The sequence below is a fragment of the Aplidium turbinatum genome, chromosome 10 (genome assembly GCF_918807975.1).
Source record: "Aplidium turbinatum chromosome 10, kaAplTurb1.1, whole genome shotgun sequence".
Taxonomy (NCBI): Eukaryota; Metazoa; Chordata; class Ascidiacea; order Aplousobranchia; family Polyclinidae; genus Aplidium; species Aplidium turbinatum.
Window position 1 is genome coordinate 6,446,621 of NC_137481.1, and position 18,845 is coordinate 6,465,465.

At 37.1% G+C, this 18,845-nt stretch overlaps 2 protein-coding genes across 2 annotated transcripts; one reads left to right on the forward strand and one right to left on the reverse strand.

Moving 5' to 3' along the window:
• The first annotated feature begins 218 nt into the window (after positions 1-218).
• LOC145778669 (mitochondrial ornithine transporter 1-like) lies at positions 219-4,353 on the forward strand. The gene is made up of 6 exons (XM_082590211.1): positions 219-397; positions 1,414-1,669; positions 1,934-2,071; positions 2,590-2,762; positions 3,248-3,406; positions 4,021-4,353. Exons 1-6 carry the CDS (start codon positions 346-348, stop codon positions 4,146-4,148), a joined length of 906 nt encoding a protein of 301 aa, XP_082446337.1. The 5' UTR covers positions 219-345; the 3' UTR covers positions 4,149-4,353.
• Positions 4,354-5,679: 1,326 nt separating this feature from the next.
• LOC145778226 (adenosine deaminase-like) lies at positions 5,680-17,339 on the reverse strand. The gene is made up of 10 exons (XM_082589684.1): positions 17,156-17,339; positions 16,464-16,525; positions 15,797-15,922; positions 12,102-12,245; positions 11,555-11,670; positions 10,813-10,937; positions 10,394-10,465; positions 7,951-8,120; positions 7,373-7,502; positions 5,680-7,175 (listed from the first exon to the last, which is right to left on the reverse strand). The coding sequence occupies exons 1-10, from the start codon at positions 17,264-17,266 to the stop codon at positions 7,077-7,079; spliced, it is 1,155 nt and encodes a 384-aa protein (XP_082445810.1). The 5' UTR covers positions 17,267-17,339; the 3' UTR covers positions 5,680-7,076.
• Between the last annotated feature and the right edge of the window lie 1,506 nt (positions 17,340-18,845).

Genomic DNA, 18,845 nt, shown 5'->3' on the forward strand with positions numbered 1-18,845 from the left:
CTTGTAAAGCACAATATAGTCTGGTACTTAGGTAATTATCTCATCTATTATACTTTGGTTTAAATTCTGGCAAAACTTTGTTCCTTAATTTATATATTATATAAATTTTATGCCAACCTAAAAAAAAAAGTTAATCAATTCAATACATCTGTGTGTCGCAATACGGTACTGTATTTACAACAAATAATCATGTGTAATTTGTTTAGAATTATTATTAGGTTGTGTTTGAACATTGATTTCACAATAAACTTTTAGTTACTTTGTTCACATGGTCATACTCTAAAGCCCTAAAGGTTTGATCCAAGTAATTAAAGTGTGTCATTCTTTTATTCAAATTTGTTTAAAATGACACACAGTGGAAAAGAAATCTTTACAGATTTTGTATCTGGCTTTGCAGGTAATGGTTCCTATAATATTAAGCTCAAAGATCTCATTTGTACACCTTGATTGACATGACAAATTGGTACTTTTGTATGATTTTGGTATATGTTAATAATTATGTAATTAATGTAGCAGCCTATCAAACTTTATTAAAATTCAGGTAGGCAAAACTATACCTGGTAAGTGAGATTGCATACCAAATCAGAGTAGTTGTGTGACATTGAGATTGCATGTCAATTGACTTAATCAGTGAACTGAGTCCAGTGAAAACTTTGTAGCGGACAGCAGGTAACTTAACTTATCCGCTCATACCTAGCTGTAATACTAGTCTACAGCAACATTTTGGGCACAACAATGTGGCAGAAATGATCCGAGAACGACGTCTGTGCTTCTTTACTACATGTATGATTTTATTGTCACCACATAATTTAAAAGATTGCAATCGCCTTTCCACAACAGAACATAATCCAAATCATAAGTCCAACCCAGGAAACTGCACTCTGAATGTTGACTGACAGAGCCAGAAGGAATATCACTAACTGTACCAAAATCATATTATAGTGAGCTGCACCAAAATTATACCGTACTCTGACATACTCCCTACACTAAAAGTAAAATTCTCTGTCGAATTGTGGGCCAGAACGCGATATACATAGTCGCTGAGGAATCAAGCATCTGTAGGCTAAAACGTTAAAGAGACGAAAAAAGACGAAAAGCTTTAGCTTATTGGCATGCGATTTCTTGAGGCACGCAAATTCCTAATGGCGCTTCAAAATCCCGAAGCACAACTACAAAATTACTTGAATTACTGGGTAACGTTACATATATGCAAAAGAACGACAATTTCACGACGGTAACAAACCTAAGGAAAGTTGAAGAGACCTAAGGTGAAAATCTCGAAGCACAACTGTAAATTTCACAACGGTAACAAACGTTAAAAGGACCTAAGGTGAAATGCAGGGTGCTACAACTTTTTGTAAATTTTTTTTTAAATTCAATTTTTCTGGCATCTATATCATGGTTGTATTTTAGGTGGTGCTGCATGTGTATACTGTGGACAACCACTTGATACTGTGAAAGTCAAGCTGCAAACTTTTCCTTCCATGTACAATGGAACTGTAGATTGTTTTCGGCAAACATTGAAAACTGAAGGCTTGCAAGGTCTATACAAAGGTACCATCCCAGCGCTTGTGTGCAATGTCTCAGAGAATGCTGTTCTCTTTCCTGCTCGGGGTGTTATGGAAAAGTTTGTTGGATACGTATCCAATCAACAAGTCAACAACCTGAGGTAGGGTAGCTGATGTGAAGGTATTTGTTTTAATACTCTATCATAGGTCTACTTTATTAGTATAAAATTCTAATTGTTATTTATTGTGATGGTCCTGCTTGTATTATCTTTTATTGGCTCATATTTTATTAAGAAAATAACATCTTTGCTTTCAAGAGATACATTTACAGTAAGATTTATGACCATCATCTATTAAAAGTGATGCAATGGAGAAAATATTTAAGAATATGAATTAGAAGCTCTAGCCTTTCCTATTTTTTGCAGTGATTTTCAACGAGCTTGTGCTGGAAGCTTGGCTTCAATATTTTCGTCTTTGGTTGTTTGTCCAACAGAATTAGTAAAGTGTAGGATGCAAGCAATGAAAGAACTCCGGAAAAGTGGAAAAGTTCGAATGGAACCAATGTAAGAAATATCATTTCAGTTCAAACACACAATCATGTTATATCCATATTTGTTGTTTTATAACTGCACCTGCTAAACCTGTAGTCATCAAAGACGTATTTAAATCTCTTAATAAGTATTATACAACCTACATGCAAACGCAATTTATGTGCAGAAAACTGTTTTTGCATCTGAACATCATTATAAATTTTGTAAAGAAAAAATATTCTCAGTGCTATGAAGCTATGAATCAACTGTATTGGGAATTCTTGCTTTAGCATTATTGTTGTTTAAACTTTAAAGCAATACCATTTTACCACTTATCCCATGATATAGCATGAACTTTTTTTGACAGATTTCATAAATCATTATTAAATGACTCTAGCATGATTGTGATAAGTTTCTACCTTCTGACAGGCTTTATATAATCAAAATTTTGCTGGATCATTTGGTAGTTTGTCGTGAATGCATTCCCTGATTTCGTTTATTGTCAAGTGTTGATTAAAATAGCATTTTTAAAGCTGTTTTGGTTTTATAAGGGGCCCATGGGGTGTCCTTCGACATATGATAAAGACTGAGGGAATTCGATCGCCATTTTCCGGTCTCACAAGCACTTGGGCGAGAGAAATGCCTGGGTATTTATTGTTCTTTTTTGGCTATGAAAAAACAAGGACTCTGCTGACTCCTCAAGGGAAAACAAAGGATGATTTAGGTAAGGGATAATGTTGTGGGATTCATAAACGTCTTGTTAAGAAGTAGTATTACTGCAGCTCATAAGCACCTTAGTGCTTTTTTTGAGGTCGCTATTTAAACAATCACGAAGCTAAATTCGTCATGAAACTAAACCAAGATGAAGAAAATTTTATATAAAGACAAAAGTTGTGTTTTGAACGTTTCTACGTGGGAGTGAAAAGTGCAATAAAGCTTAAGGAAATACGTGACTTCACCACATGATCTGTAGTGCTTGAACTTTAATCAGTTTGAACAAAAATTGATTCTGCTCAAAATTTTGTAGCTTTGGTTTCGTCCCGAGTTTAGTTTGTTTCGTTTTCGAATAAATTTGTTTCACTGAAATAAAACTCAACCCTAAACCCCTCTTCAGTAACCCATTAGTTCAGGGGCCTAGGGAGTATTCCTAGATCTTTGTGCGGTTATTATTTATGTGACTATGTATTGATGTTGTTACTTTTGTAATAGGAATGTTGGCGACGATGTTTGCTGGGGGTACAGCTGGTTTGTTTCTTTGGGTTGGCATCTTTCCTATAGACGTAGTGAAATCCCGCATTCAAGTCTTATCAGCGGCTGGCAAGCAATTAGGATTCATGGGAACACTAACGACGATCATCAGAACAGAAGGTAGACGAGAGTGGTTGTCAGGTTTTTATTACTTTGTCTAACAGCGTACGTGATCTGCACTGGTTTTGTAACAAGATACTACTTGTTAATTCTCGTGACTCCAGTTAATAATAGGCCTGGTCACCTATTTATAGTTTGTTTATGCTTTGGACCCGAATTCAGCAAACAATATCATCTGATTGGCCGATGAAGGGGCGACGCGTCTGACACAGCTCCAGACAAAATTCTTGCAAACATTCAGTGATTGTTTTTTTCATTGTTAAAATCAAAACAGTTTCAATACATCCCTTTCATACCGTCTAAAATAATATCCAGTTAGAAAAGAAACTTGATAGTTGATGTTTACCTTAATTCAACATAAAATGAACCATTTTTTGTGATTACCATGTAAAAAATGCACTTGTGTAAGTTGTGTTTGATTGAATCTTCATCCTCGGATTGGGAAAGCTTCTTGTAGAGCTTACTCCTGGCAGTTTCGCATAGCCTACTTGTAGAGACTTTGAATCACTGACGCAGGCCCGGTCACCGAGATTGACAGAGTGAAGCTTGACTTGCGTGTAAAATGTATCGTAAATTATTACACGACGAACAAGTACATTGCTATTGTACTCTAGGTTTTCATGCGTTGTACAGCGGCCTGCTCCCAACTATAATCAGAACGTACCCAGCCAACGGTGCTTTAATGTTGACCATGGAATGGACCCGGCAGTGGTTTGGAAACCAACTGGAAATTTATAGTTGACATCGCGCTTGTGTTTGATTTGCTACTGTGATTAGATGAAATGTGCACGTTTACAGATATGTAGAAAAAAAAATTATGTGCTAGGCAATTTACGTTTCCCATCATGATTCATAAGTAGGCTAATTTAAATATTAAAAGTGTTTTCTTTGCTGTTTAATGTTAGGTTCCTATTTGACATGGTTGCGAAAAAATAAAGTGTACCTGAAATGGTATAAAGTGACATCAGTTGTGATGCTTGAATGTAACAGCTCCACCCGGAGCAGAACTACCTCGAAAGAAATGGGTAAAGCTCAATCGCTTGCGAATTGGGATGGCCCGGGAAGTATCAGGCCCCCTTCTGGGTACCTGGTCCACTTCAGCTTTCTGGTGGTAAAATTACCACTTCTGCCACCAAACAGTAAAATAAGAACTTAGTCTAGTATAGTGATTTCCCTAACCACGAATATTACCCGCAACACGAATTTCAAAATAAACAGGCTACTATTTGTTCAAACTCAAAAACTGAAATGGCACTGGTAAGAAGATTACTATCCCCATTTCTGCACTAAAAATTAGACCATATGGCGGACAATCTTCCTCCATACAGCAAAATTTAGCACTGATTCAACGTCTGTAGACATTACATAGCCTAGCCTATTACAGACTCACAATAGGCCATCACCAGAGATGGGCAGTAGCGTTGGTACTTTTTTCCCAATGTAGCGGAGAGGCGTAACATTTGCTTCAATCGGACTTTTCAATTTAAGATGAAAAATAAAATCGTTTTTTGATGGAAAAACTGGAGCATGTTATCGAATAGCACCTGCATAATGGTAGCGAATAGCACCTGCAGCAGTAGCCAACCTCTGTAGGCTCCTCCAGAAGCACTAGTCAAGGCAAAAAATCAGCTTCTTGGTACCGTAAGTAAATTAGTTAAGACAAGCAGTAATTGCTTCATCATCTAGTTTTGTTTCAAAGAAGTCTGGTCTCCTTCCAGAAACATAAGAGTCGTCCAATTGTCTTACCTAATTATTATTAGTTCAGTTTGTTTTTATTTCTGACCATCACAACGAAAAACAATATAGGCTCTGCCAAACATAGTAGAGGTTTAGAAAATGGTAGCAGCGACAAAACACAGACGTTATAACGTACGTGATACCACAGCAGGACAGTTTAAAATATGGCTCGGTCGCGACACCTTAGCAATTCTGCTTAACATCTGCGATTCTGACTGTTGTCCAGTTTGAAGCTCGTACTTTGAAATCGCATGTAGGCTAGGCTATCTGTAATCGCTATATAGGCCACCATGATTTGTACTTGCTAACAGCAGTACACATCGGCGATGTCGAGAGCAAAAAAGTCTGTCCGGTGCCCGCACATGCACTCTTCGCCGTATGCTTTATAAAAGTATGAGCTACTACAAATTAAACTTGTTCAAAGAAGTCGATCAACAGAAACAAACCTTGGTTTATGTTTGATAACGTAGTGAAGGCCGGAAAAGGTTTTGTCTTCAGCGGGCCCGGTCTAAGCACACTTGCGCAGACAATCTCAGTCACGTGAGAAATGGTTTATTAATTGCGATGCACACTATTAAAAAATATTCAAAAAAGCAATGTACTATCAACAGATTAACAAGCGCAATAACTCGAATGCCAGCAACAGTTCCTTCCAGGCAGCAAAGCGGGACTTTTTACAGTGTAAAAAAAGAACTGATTTGCTGGCCAGGATAGCTTATATAAGTAGCTCATTAGGTTACCTACTACTTGCAGGGGTTTTCAACCTGGGCCGGGAGTCGCGAGACGCCTGAATATCCAGTGCATTGTTTTTAATTCTTTTTTGTAAGAAAAGGTTAAAAACTGTGCTTTTTTCGCAATCGATCATTCCACGACCTGAGGTTATTACATTGGGCTTTCAGACGTTGAAAGGTTTTAAAAATTGAAAAAGCATTCGATGTTTTTCACCTAGTTCTTATACGTTGCTTTGTACAAACTAAATTTAACCAGTAACCACTCAATGGCAAAAAAAATCAGTGTGTAGGCCATTTTTTTAAAGTTCTTTCAGCAACAGTTCCACGCATTGACAAGCTTAATTGTTCAAAAAATGCAGCACCAACCATCTCACTGTTAGCTGGTTGCAATACTGAAGCCGATTTCAATAAACCCATAAAAGATTGCAATAAATTCGAAGGGTCAAAACGCAGCTTACTTTTTCTCTTTTCATGTAGCCAAGCTTGATCGGAAATAGAAACAATAATTGCAAAAAATGTAAAAAAGCCGTAATAACATCGTCAAAACATGTTTTTGGATTCAGAAGTTTACATTAGACCAGCTAAACGAGACATAACTGGATGTCGTCGTAAGTCAAATTTTGCATTAAATATGCTTTTGTTCAATATGTTTATGGGGGGGGGGGGGGGGTCGTGAGGCTACATTGATTGCTCTTAGGGGGTTGCAGAGCAAAAAAGGTTGAAAATCACTGCACAACTATATTTGGCGTAGTAACAATAACAACAAATTAGTAATACTGTCAATACAATACAAAAATTGCACTAATCAAGCGTGCACACCTGGGAGGGGGGTTGTAGACCAAGAAATTAGGCTAACAATTTATGGATTGAGTGAGTCAGCTTGCAAATCAGTTTTATTTACATTGATTTAACGTCTAAAAGCGACGGACTGATTTGCCAGCAGGGATCTGTTCAATTTTGTACAAGAGGCATGAGGTATTTGTTTTTTCATCTACTTCTGAGACAACTTGTAAAATAGCCTAAATTAGTATAAAATCACAACCGGCCGTGATAATGAACTTCGTTATACAGTGGTTGGTTACAGATTTACAGAACCAATTTGTGAAGATAGCGCAAGATAAGGCCTTTTCAGCTTGAAGATGTAAGTCACCTTAATCAATAGGTGGCGGAAAGCGGTGTGGATTACAACAATCAACCAAAGCCTAAAAGTGTGTGCCCAGCTTATAGGCAGCTCTAAACTCCGCCAACAAACGTCCTTTCAAATCGTCGTCACAGAATGCTGCTTGCAAAGCATTTAAGTTCTGAAAGACAAGTAAAATGAAGGATTTTTGCCTTTATTTTTGTCTGACTTATCTAACAAAGAGTTAGGATACGCATCATACATTAAACAAAATAGTGACGATATAAATGTACTCAAATGAGTCTTTACCTAGAATAATTGTTCATTAATAATAACAAATTAATATTTAAAGAAAATAAGTAACTTATTAACACTCACCAATCGCTGGATATCTGATATAGTGAAGTTAAATTTGCTCGTAGCAATTTCGTAATCATCAAAAATCGTGCTGTGCTGAGCTCCCCCGTCGTCAGTGCTCAATGAAAAGTTGACTCTGTCTTCCATAAATCTATAAGGTACGAAATGTTGATCTTGTTTTGCTGGCAACAAATTTAATATATAAGCAAATACAAAAACTTTACCAAGTAATGAATCCTATCCGCGATATGCTGGAGCTTTGTAAGTTGTTAAGATAGGAGGCAATCAAACACAAAGTGCCACGGTTGGGATGTAATTGCAACACAATATAATAACCATTTGTGGCATGTTCTCAATTGTTAATTGTCATTAGTAGTGTCACTTTTATCTGGTGCGCGCGAACAGATCCTTAGAGTTATCCACAACAAGCGAACCGGTTGTTGCAGCATAGTATGTTGCTGTTGTGTCGTGTGGAGAGAAAACTTTCAAAATCATCTCAGGCTATTGTAAAGTCCCGTTCTATAAGCGAAGCGTACACGACACAATACCGAAAGAAGCTGTTGGTAAAAACCGGTCACTTACAACCGGTTCTAACTGACCTGATGGCAGGATGTCGCGTCAAATCTGCATCGATGGCAGACGTCAGATAACTGGAGAGAGGACACACTTCGAAGTGAATGTTTTTCATTTTCGCTTCCTCGTAGATTGCGCTGTCTTTTACAACATGGTATCCGTGACCAATTCTCTTAGCCCGTAAAATATCCATTGCCTGGAATAGAAACCGCGTTAAGTTGATGTCAACGCAATGAAACAACATGTGAAGCATTTAACTATTGTGTAAAGTTAGTTAGTACACGGTTTGCTGTCCTTTGTTCCCCATATTGTGAGGGTTAGACATCAGCAAAATGAACAAAAATCATATATATTTTTTTATTTACTTGCTTCAGATATGCACCCATGTTACACATCCATATGAACTATGGAGTTACATCAGAGAAAAAAAAAGAAAAAATACACGTACAGGAAGAGGATACCTAAAATATCTAAAGGCGCGTATCAAAGAATTGTAACAATCCTACATGACCACACAAGCTGTTCGTTATTCATCATTGTTATTGCGGTATTTTCGGACACGTATCTTCATATATCTTCATATACGTATCAAAAAATTCAGAATTGTAACAATCCTACATGACCACACAAGCTGTTCGTTATTCATCATTGTTATTGTGGTAGTTTCGGACGCGTATCTTCATATATCTTCATATACGTATCTTCATATTGTCAATTTAAGCCTTTGAGAAAATTGAACTTTTTACTTTGTTTTTTAGTTTGGATAATTTTTGAGGTTTGACCTGAAGCCATATGTAACTCTAATGAGTGCAATCTGTATTCCAGCAGCCGCGAAGGCTACTTTACATTGGGCATTGATTAATCAGATGGAACAAGACAGCTTGTGCAAGATATTAGTTCAAATTAAGCAATAGATTGAGTTTTTCCTTTAGCAGTATGATCAATGCTTACTTCACAATGTAGATATTATTATTAACGACCTGCTTTAGCCTGATGCTACAAGTTCGTTGTGGTAATAGCGAATTGCACTAGCTTTCGGAACATAGTTCCTATGCTATGTGCTATGTCATAGCAGTCATGTCATGACGAATGGTGTTGAAGTCAGTGAATCGTTTTATGCGGCTCTTTTGTTTGGCTTGAGGCTGCTGAGTTTCTGTGTTGCGTTATTGCTGTAAAATTTTGTTGATTTAGTTCATTAATAGATTAGGTGACGTAGAACAACCTTCCCTTTCGGCACGGTTGTTGATCTGCAAGAAATGCAGGGAAAGCTACATAGGCAGCACGATCCGCCTACTCTACTCCGCCTGAAAGAATACTTTAGCTCAGACAAAAGTTCGATTTTTGATCATCAACAACAGTGCCACGCCGACTTTGAGTTTGCAATTGTAACATGTACCATGTTTTTAACTAACAAATTTACATTTTAACATTTAACCGAAACTTATCAGAATTGCAAAATGCATTTCAACGCTGCAAATTCAAAACCTAAATTCTGTTCTCACGGAATCTAGGCCACGCTTTCCCAGAAATGCCACTCTCACAGAATTAGCTCACCACAAACGTATTTCTGAAGCGATATAATTGTGTAACTGGCTTCGCTTAATAATTCTCACGATAAGCTATTACTGATAAAAAGGAACTACATTATGAAATAAGCGGGGAATTGGAAAATGCTGATAACATAAATATATAAAACAGAGATTTTAAACGGCAGAAGGAGAGAACTAAAATTCCCAACTGGAGAATGTCGCTATTCTGACACCGGTTGCAATAAATTAAATTAAGTTAGTTAGACATATATTTCAATTTCCCGTATTTGTAACTTTGATTTAAAAAAAATGATTAGTTTTATTTAATTCGTTTAGCTTAATGTAGGAAGTCATAACCCTAGACTAGACAGCCAGAAGCCTAAATTATTCTTTTTAAATTATCCTTTTTATTAGAGACTCAGAGTCTCTCAATATTATTTTTTCTTTTTATAAACAAATTACGAAAATTAGACAGCCAAACCCTACGCTGGGGACATAAGTTAGACAAATCCCTACACTAAAGGGGACCTAGAAACGTAAAAACCCTACACAATCATTGCCAGAGAAAACGACGCGGTAGCCTACAACTAGCTTCAAAGAAGCCATTTTTATGAGCAGACAGAATCCAAAAATCAACAACCGTGCCGAAAGGGAAGAACTACGCCACCTAAGTTAGTAATCAACTGATTCCACAAAATTTCACAGCAATAACGCCTAACAACACAGAAACTCCACAGACAGCAGCCTCAAGCCAAACAAAAGAGCCGCATAAAACAACGACTCACTGACTTCAACACCTTTCGTCATAGCATATGAATGAGAACTGATTTGCGAAAGCTAGTGCAAACCGCTACTACCACCGCGAACTCGTAGCATCAGGCTAAAACAGGTCGTCAACATCTACATTGTGAAATGAGTTCTTTAGTTTATCGCTACTTACTCTTTGAACTTCCTTCGCGCAACCATTCTCCCCAGCGTGTGCTGTGATATGAATTCCATGCTTTTCACAAAACTAAAAAAGATTTTTCAATTCTATTTTCTCACCGATTGATGCAACTCTCAATAACAAACAACATAGCCAATGTTACAAGCCAAGCTGGTTGAAACTTCGTAAGGTGCTGTGAAACGATAGTTCTCGATTTACAGTAGTCTTTTAGTTCAAAAGAATGTCATGCTGTTTTAAGCAATCAAACTTTACAAAAAACCCAGGCCTTTGACTACCACTTAAAAAAATGAATTATTTAGAAACCAAAGAATCTTGAAACTAAAACATCACTTTTCTTAATCAAGAACTTGAATGGGCCAAAAGTAAAGTGCAACATAACGACAAACTAAGCCAACAAGTTTACTAAACAATACGTCAAATGCATCCCGGTGTTCCAAAATCTCCTTTCCTTCTTCATCTCCAGCACCAGCAACATCCAATCCAACCACTCCACGGTCAGCAAACTCCTGGCACAGGCGAGCAACTTCCATGGACCAATCTTAATTTGGAAAAAAAGAAGATGATACAACTTTTTGAACGAACCTTGAGGAAAGAATCCTTATTATTGGATGCATGGAACTATGTTAAGGAATTTAATAAGGGGTTAATTTAATCAATGACAACAATGGGTTCAATTCAAGTTTATTTGTTAAGAACAGTGCTTTCGTAGAGTTACTACAGTGTGACAACTTGGCATGACATGCGGCATCTATCGAAAAATGTGATGGATTACATATATTTCCTGCCTTTGAACGGCTCTAATTTTGAAAATATCAGCAACAATGTGCAAGCCTTTGCAATGTGGTGTGACCCGTCCTGAAATCGAACCAAGACCTACCAAAACTACAACACAAAAATATACTACCAAGTTAAAAATGAATGGTTTACACCCAGTGGTTACAAAAATGTACACTACACACAAACAAGTTGTTCCCTTGGGGCCATGTAATGCATTTCTGAGCTTTGATAAGGCTTGAATAATTGAATAACGATAAAAAATGTGATTGGCCGAAGAGGCCATAATGCAAAAACTCTTTTGAAAATGCCACTTGATATTTTAGTTGCGGCACTCAATCAAAGCCAATTGAGCGTGACAGTTGCATAGCACTTTTATACCTGGAAAGCTGATGATGCAACAAAGTATGAAACGGACTTCAATGTTGAATTCCTTTTGAGCGGAAAGACCAGCTTTGCACACTGTATCAACAACGTCTCTTGTCGTCACATCGCCTCTGTGGAAGCAAAAACAGAAAAACTGTAACTTTTTGCAAAGAATATAAAAATGTCAATATTTTCTGACATATACAGTACACTCTTTCTTGGACGGAAAAACTCTCGAGATAACTTTTAAAAATGAAAGCAGTATTGCTGTATTTTGAACTAGGTCTTTAAAAAAGAGGACGTCTTCCTGAATAGGACATCATGTGATGTCGAAAACGTTCGATGTATAATTTGTGTAGTTTTTGTTTTCTGTAAAAGCTAAAATAAACGTGAATATGTTAAGTTAGATTACGTTACTCGGCTTCGTATGCCCAATGCCCATGTACCGTATTGAAAAAAAGCAAGCTCGGCCTATTTTCATTCCATTGTGTGCGTGGAGGCCACAGACAAGCACTACCGCTACACGTCTCATTTATCGGAATAACCCCACTGAGGTCCTTACTTTTCCTGGCAATGAATCATTGGTGTGACGTCACAATTGGCAAGAAGTTGAGGGGAATACCGGAACTCTATGTATCTCATTCCATTTTTCGCCTTGTCTTCAATCGCTTCACGAGTCACTCGCGCAATGGCATCCTTGCATCCTCTGTAGACATAACGCGATTAAGTTCAACCCACGAATGAACAGATTGTGCTCTCAATAAACGTACAACTCAAGTTAAAAAGTTACCCTATATTTTTCAATAAAATAACTTTAGTTTACTATCATATTAACCATTAACGTATCGGTAATAGATAAACTTAGACTTGGGTAATTATTTTATTTTTAAACAAACTGAGGTTACTATATGGTTTTGTTCAAGCTACATAGCACATATGCTATCGCAGTTTAGTGACCTATTCACTGAAGATTCATTGGTCCAGTCCATCACAAAACAACACACGAATTTTCAAACCTGGATCAAAGCAAAGACCAACATATCAGTCCTTGCTCCTGAGCAAAAACGTTAGCAAAATAAGCTAAGTTTTTATACGAATATGCATGCATGTCTTATTCTACAAAATTCAAGCGCTGTTGCGTAATGACAAGCTGACGTCACAAAGCAATATGTAAAGATGTACAAACATTAAAATGACGCATAACTACCGTAAAATAGTGACCAGGGTAACCGCCAGCAAACAACGTTAAACGTTAGCAACCACTGTGCTCTGGCAAAATAACCCAGACAACAAAATCAGTCATTTTTACATTGATTCAACGTCTGCAGATATTGACGTTGAATCAATGTTAAATCAATGTAAAAATGACGGATTTTGCTGTCTGGAAACATTGCAGCAAGCGATCGAAATGAATAAATTAAGTTAGAATTAATAAATAACTAAGTTAATTGGTTATAAACTAAACCTCAGGGGTTCGCAAAGCATTTTTAAAAGGTCTGAAAGTCTTCTGAATTTGAAACATGTAATTGATAAATTACAGTGTGTGACATTAAGTTGCAAGCATTGTAAATCGTATTGAAACATGCTATCTATTGCCTGCAATGCGATTTATATATACTATATAGTTACAAGAGATTGCAGCTGCATTTGTTCAATACCCAAGGGCAGCAATCTCCAATTCTTTTTCTCTTACGAAGCGGCGATAGGAAAAACGGAGTTTGACATTATTTAGGCTACTTAGCCTATCGACAATTTTTATATCAGTGTGTAATTATAATTAGCTGCTGTATTGTATTGTAATTAGCTGCTCAGCCTATATAATTAGTTATTTCCTTGCAGAAAAACAAGCATTTCAAAACGTTTGTCTGACAATCTGCTGCGTTTGGGACGCATATTCAGGGGCGCCGGAGCGATTTTTGACTGGAGGGGCAGGAGTCTGAAAAAAGGGCACTTTTGTTGCTGAAAGGCCAATTTTTTTTTTTAAGTTTTAAGGTAAGATATAGCGATAATGCTCATCTATCAGCTCATTATCGAGTAATGATACAAGTGTCCGCTATACAAAGAACAATGGCACGGAAGGGCATCATGCTATTTTATAATGATGTAATATAACTTACTGTGATGGAGAATTTTGTGTCGTGAATATTATTTTGAGGCAAAAATAGAACATTATAATTAGGTTAAAAGCGAATAGCATAAATTGTTATATTGCAAAGTGTGCAGTAGCTTACATGACCTTAAAAGGGCACCATTGCCCCCTCTTCCCTCCCCATCCACAGAAATTTGAGGGCAGGGGGGCATCCGCTCCCCCTGCTCCACCCCCGGTTCCGGCGCCCCTGCGCATATTGTCCTTTCCAAGTAAAAACATGCGTTCCACAGCAGCGCTGGTTGGTATTGGTGTGTTGTATTTCAAAAACAAGTTGAAAACGTTTAATCAAAAAGGTATCACTGTTCCAAGCATGCTGTGATAGTTTAGCATGTATAAATCTTTTAACGAGGTCCACTGCACCAACATCGCTCTTTTCAGGGGCATAGATCTCTGGAAATAAAGTATATTCAACGTCCGCGATGCCATTCATGGATTTTTCGCTTTCAGTCTCTGATCCCTCGTTCTCAATACATGGGTGATCACCATTTGGCGAACTTCTTCCGCATGTATTCCAGGGAGCCATTCCAACCAACGCAAAAACTGGTAATTCGGATGAGTCGCGCTGGCAAGAATACATTGTGAAACTCTTATTGTGAAACGAGATTTTCCATGAAAACAAAAATTGACGCTTAGCGCTTGACGCTTAAAATCGGCAAAATAGTTGACGGCGCTATCACTTCCGTCAACTGAAAAATAAATTGACGGCGCTAGCCTCAGCGTCAACAAAAAGTTGACGCCGTCAAATTGACGGCGTCAACGTACAACACTGCATACTAGATTTGCAAAATAAAACAGACAAGTAAAACTCAAGGTCGGAAAATGAAACTAGTTCGCAGGGAGTCTGGAAAGATTGTTCCACAAAAATTCTGGCTAATTTAACTCTGTTTTGATCGCTTTTTGTGCATTTTTAGGCCCAACAATGATATTTTGACCTAACGCAAACTTTTCAGTAAAAAACTTGTTTTTCAAAGCTTTAACAGAAAGATTGGGCGTAGGTGAATATTTTTAACAGAACTAAAAAGTGTGAAGTTTTTAGATACTTCGTCAGGATACATTTAGGTTTTACAAAAAAAAAAAATGGAATGGTCCCCGACTGCTGTGACAGCAACAAAATGGCCTAGACGAAAAAGTTGACAACTGCTGATAAAACGCTGCTTTAGTCAATCAGTTAATAAATAATAATCGCTCTGGAACTTTAGGAGTGTATCATTTCAATGCAAACTGCCAAGCGCAAACAACAATTATTATTCAAAAAGCAGTTTGAACAGGCTGACTAAAAGCTAGACCGACAAATGCTGATCGTGTATTGCGCAAAGGTTAAAGTCTGGTAGGCTACTGTATTGATATTTGGTCCACTAACAAACAGGCTATTCTGCTACGCTTAGCAAATTTAAAATCAGTATTGTTCTTATGCTATACGATTAACATTCTGATCTGTTCTATGCAGAACAATCTCTTTTCTGTTACGAATTTGATTTAATTAGATCCAGTTACCAAATTTAGCTTATCATTGTAGATTTTGCTTCATCATATTTAGGAGTAAGCTCCATTGAGTTAGGGTTCCTCCCTTAAGCCGACCGACTAGGGTTCGATACCCTGTCGATGCCTTGTCATGGAAATGGCTTTATAAAACGGCACAAAGTCTTGTTCTTGCTTAGCACACAGCAGCGCTAAAATTGTCTGCTTTGTAAAGTGCCGAAAACAACGCATAATTACGGTGAAAATACCTATGTATAAATCCCAGGCAGCAATCTCCCTCAATGTAAAAATGACTGATTTTGTTATCTGGGTAAACACCTACATTATTCTTTCATAAAATCAAAAAGTAACACTCATAATAAATATACCGTACTCACATTGAGTTGTTTAAACATAGAAAATACAGAGGCAGGTAAAAATTTAAAACCTGATTGGTTTCGGCTAGTTTGCAATAGATAATATTACCTCTATACATTCGAAACAAACCAAGCTGTTCAATGTTTATTATTAATAAACTATGACATGCACAAACTTGCATGCAACGTATGCAACACCACCCATCTAGGTTAGTGGTAGCACTCAAATGGTCAAATGTAGGCCTGAAGGAGAGCAGAGTATGCAATACTTACGCAAAGGCCGGTACAAAAGTACCAAAACTGTTTAAGTATTCAGCAAGATCCTTCTTCCGATTCACGTTGCAATGTTTTGAAATGAGTACATTTGGATCGTAGGAAGGTAATGGGATGCCTCTTTTCCTGTTAAAAGAATTTTAAATTTATAGTGGCTTCAACAAATAGAAAGAAAAGTATATAACTCTCAACGCTTTCTTTAAACTCGACAGCATTTTGGAAATAACTGAAACGATGCAGGAAGACCATAGTAATAATTTTGCAGAGCAATCTTAATGGAAGATCGTTTTTGCAGAATTGCACTCGCACATGTATTGCATGGATGAGGGTCTAATGTATGATGACTAACTGCATTAATATTGTCTAATACTTTTTAAAGACACAAGAAGTTGATGTTGATTTGCTGATACCTAAGCCCGGGGGCAAACTAACAGTTGCAGTTACTTAAAATTCCTTACAGATATCGATTTAACCCAAGAAGTCCTGTGTGTACACTTTGTAATGTGAAAACTGGTACTGCTACGTTGTTGCACAGCAAAAGTTTCTTGATATTTTTTTTGCATTCGTTGCTATAAAGTAAAACACCACAAAGTCTATCGTAGCTTTGACATCATGAACATCACATCATCAGTTCATTACACGTCATAAACATCACAACCGGACTTACTTTGCAAGATCAATGACGGTTTCAACTCTGAAGCTGCCGTCTAGGTGACAATGGAGCTCCGCCTTTAAAGAGAGGAAGATTAGTGCTTCAAACAATTTGAATGAAACTCTATATATACAATAGATTAAGAAAACATAAAAATGTGAATTTACAGAAACTATTTACTGCTTTTAAGCTGTGAAAGTCGAACAGTTGTTTATTTGCAAGTAAGATGAAATCCTTTTTTGTCATTTGAGCAATTTTTGCATATTTGCGTAGTTTTTTCAACAGCACAAGACATACTACATCAAGCAGACATCAACACATGATCATATACGGTAAACAACGCAAAATATATGAGAAAATTATACAATCCAAAATACCAAATGGATAACAAATAAAAATTAAAAGAACAGCAAGTTCTTGTGTCACTCAATTGTGGGAGTAGGTCTTTAAGTAACAAACATTAGGACTAAATTAGCATGTGTGTATTAAAGTGTCATTGTTTGTTAGTGACTGGAGAGATTGGGCTTCAAAGAAACACTACCATTATTTTGGGTTGCAGTGAACGAACGTGCACTACAAGACTTTTTTATGGAAAACCAAAACTTTGATCAACAGTTGAAGTAAAAACAGCAATTTCTATTAAACAAACAAGTGTAAATTCTCAGCTTTCTCTGTGCAAAATTGCTCAATGGCCCACAAAAAGTTACCTTTGGAAAATTGTACTTTTCATGAGGGTTGTCAACGTTGATAGGTATTTCTGAAGCAAAAGTAATTTCTTCATTTAAAAAACTTGCATCATCTGAAGTTTGAGTCGGCATGTTGGTGCAACAAAAAATTAGCAAGGTGGCACAATTATAAAATAAGGTAACTCCTAATCTATAAACACAATTCAGCAACTGAAAAAAAACGCCAGTCTTAGACAGGTCTACAACAATTCGATGTAGATGATTCAGTGCTGCCAATTCAGACACGTCGTTTCAGAAATAACCTGTTTGAAGATGACAATTTTGGTGTTGCTTTTGTTTATTTAGAGAAATTGTAGGAAGCATTTAGGTGGGGATTCCCATGTTTATGTTTAAACTGTGTTTTAGGAAGGTGAATGTACATTAGCTGACGGCTGTTATCTTGATAGTAAACCTGACAGCCCATTTCCATTCATTTCATTATGTCAGCCACAGTTTTCGAATGAACCTCTGACCTGTTGTTTTTTTTAATGTTTTTCTCGTTATCTTCTAGAAAACAGCTAATGTGCATTCATTCCACCTGCTGAGTAGATGCAACACTGAAAGTCTGCACCAACACAGGTTATATCTGCAAGCCTCTAAGCTCTGCGGCCATCGCACACTGGGAAGTTGTCAAATAGCCACCAAAACTACCGCATCAAAATGCCATGTTTGGTCGCTGCCTTCTACAAGCCAACATATTTCCACTCTGTTGGTATTTGAAACTTTTATTTTTCTACTTGCGTTTGTATGGGTTGGCGTTGGGCTGCACCTAACTGCGACTAATTTGGCTGCACTAAATCACTACTGCTTCAGTGCTTCAGCAACACAAAAATGAGTCATGATACCAGGGAGCAAGTCTTTTAGGCGCTGGTCTAATAGGCGCGCACACTGTGGCGTCTGGATATTTAGGTGCGGAGCACTGTGGCGCCCGGTCATTTAGGTGCTATTCCTAGTAAAGTATGTAGATTGTAACAGCATGGCAGCTTGCCAGAAAATTATATCATGGCTTCCGTGAGTGAAGCTGCTTAAACCGGCAATGCTTTTCACACAAAATGTTTCTCGATCAAAAAGACTGTAGGCTAAATTACGTAAACGTTTTGCTTAAAATTTTCCAAATTTTTTCCATAATCATTCTGCTGTACCTCCTAAAGCATTGCGCGCAGAAACGAAGTAAAATTTTTCTCATGTGCAGAATTGTTTTGGCATTCGATTAAACTACATATATTTTCAAATTATTTTATCATGCTTGGGTACTGGGTAGTAAAGATTATAATGAAGTATATACACTTTTCTGCCAATTTTTAATTTTTTTAGAAATTAGAAAAAACACCGTATGGAAAGTTGCTAGTCGTACATTGAATGTTTTAAATTTTATTGCAAAGCTTTGCATCTTCAGATAGCTGAAGATGTATGCTTTCATTTGATGTCAAGATTGTGCGTCTACGTCGATCACATGAGATGTTTTTACGACGTAAATACAACAGATTTGTGTGAAAAATGTCTGGTTATTTAGATTAAACGTCTTGACCTCGGTGGTTGCGAAAGAGTTAAGTCAAATAATAACTACACTAAACATCAGTAAAAAAATCATACCTTAGCCTATATTGAAGCGGGTGGTTAAAATTTTGGTGTGCAGTGCCTGACTTTGCAAGTAGCCTAGGCTACAGCAAAG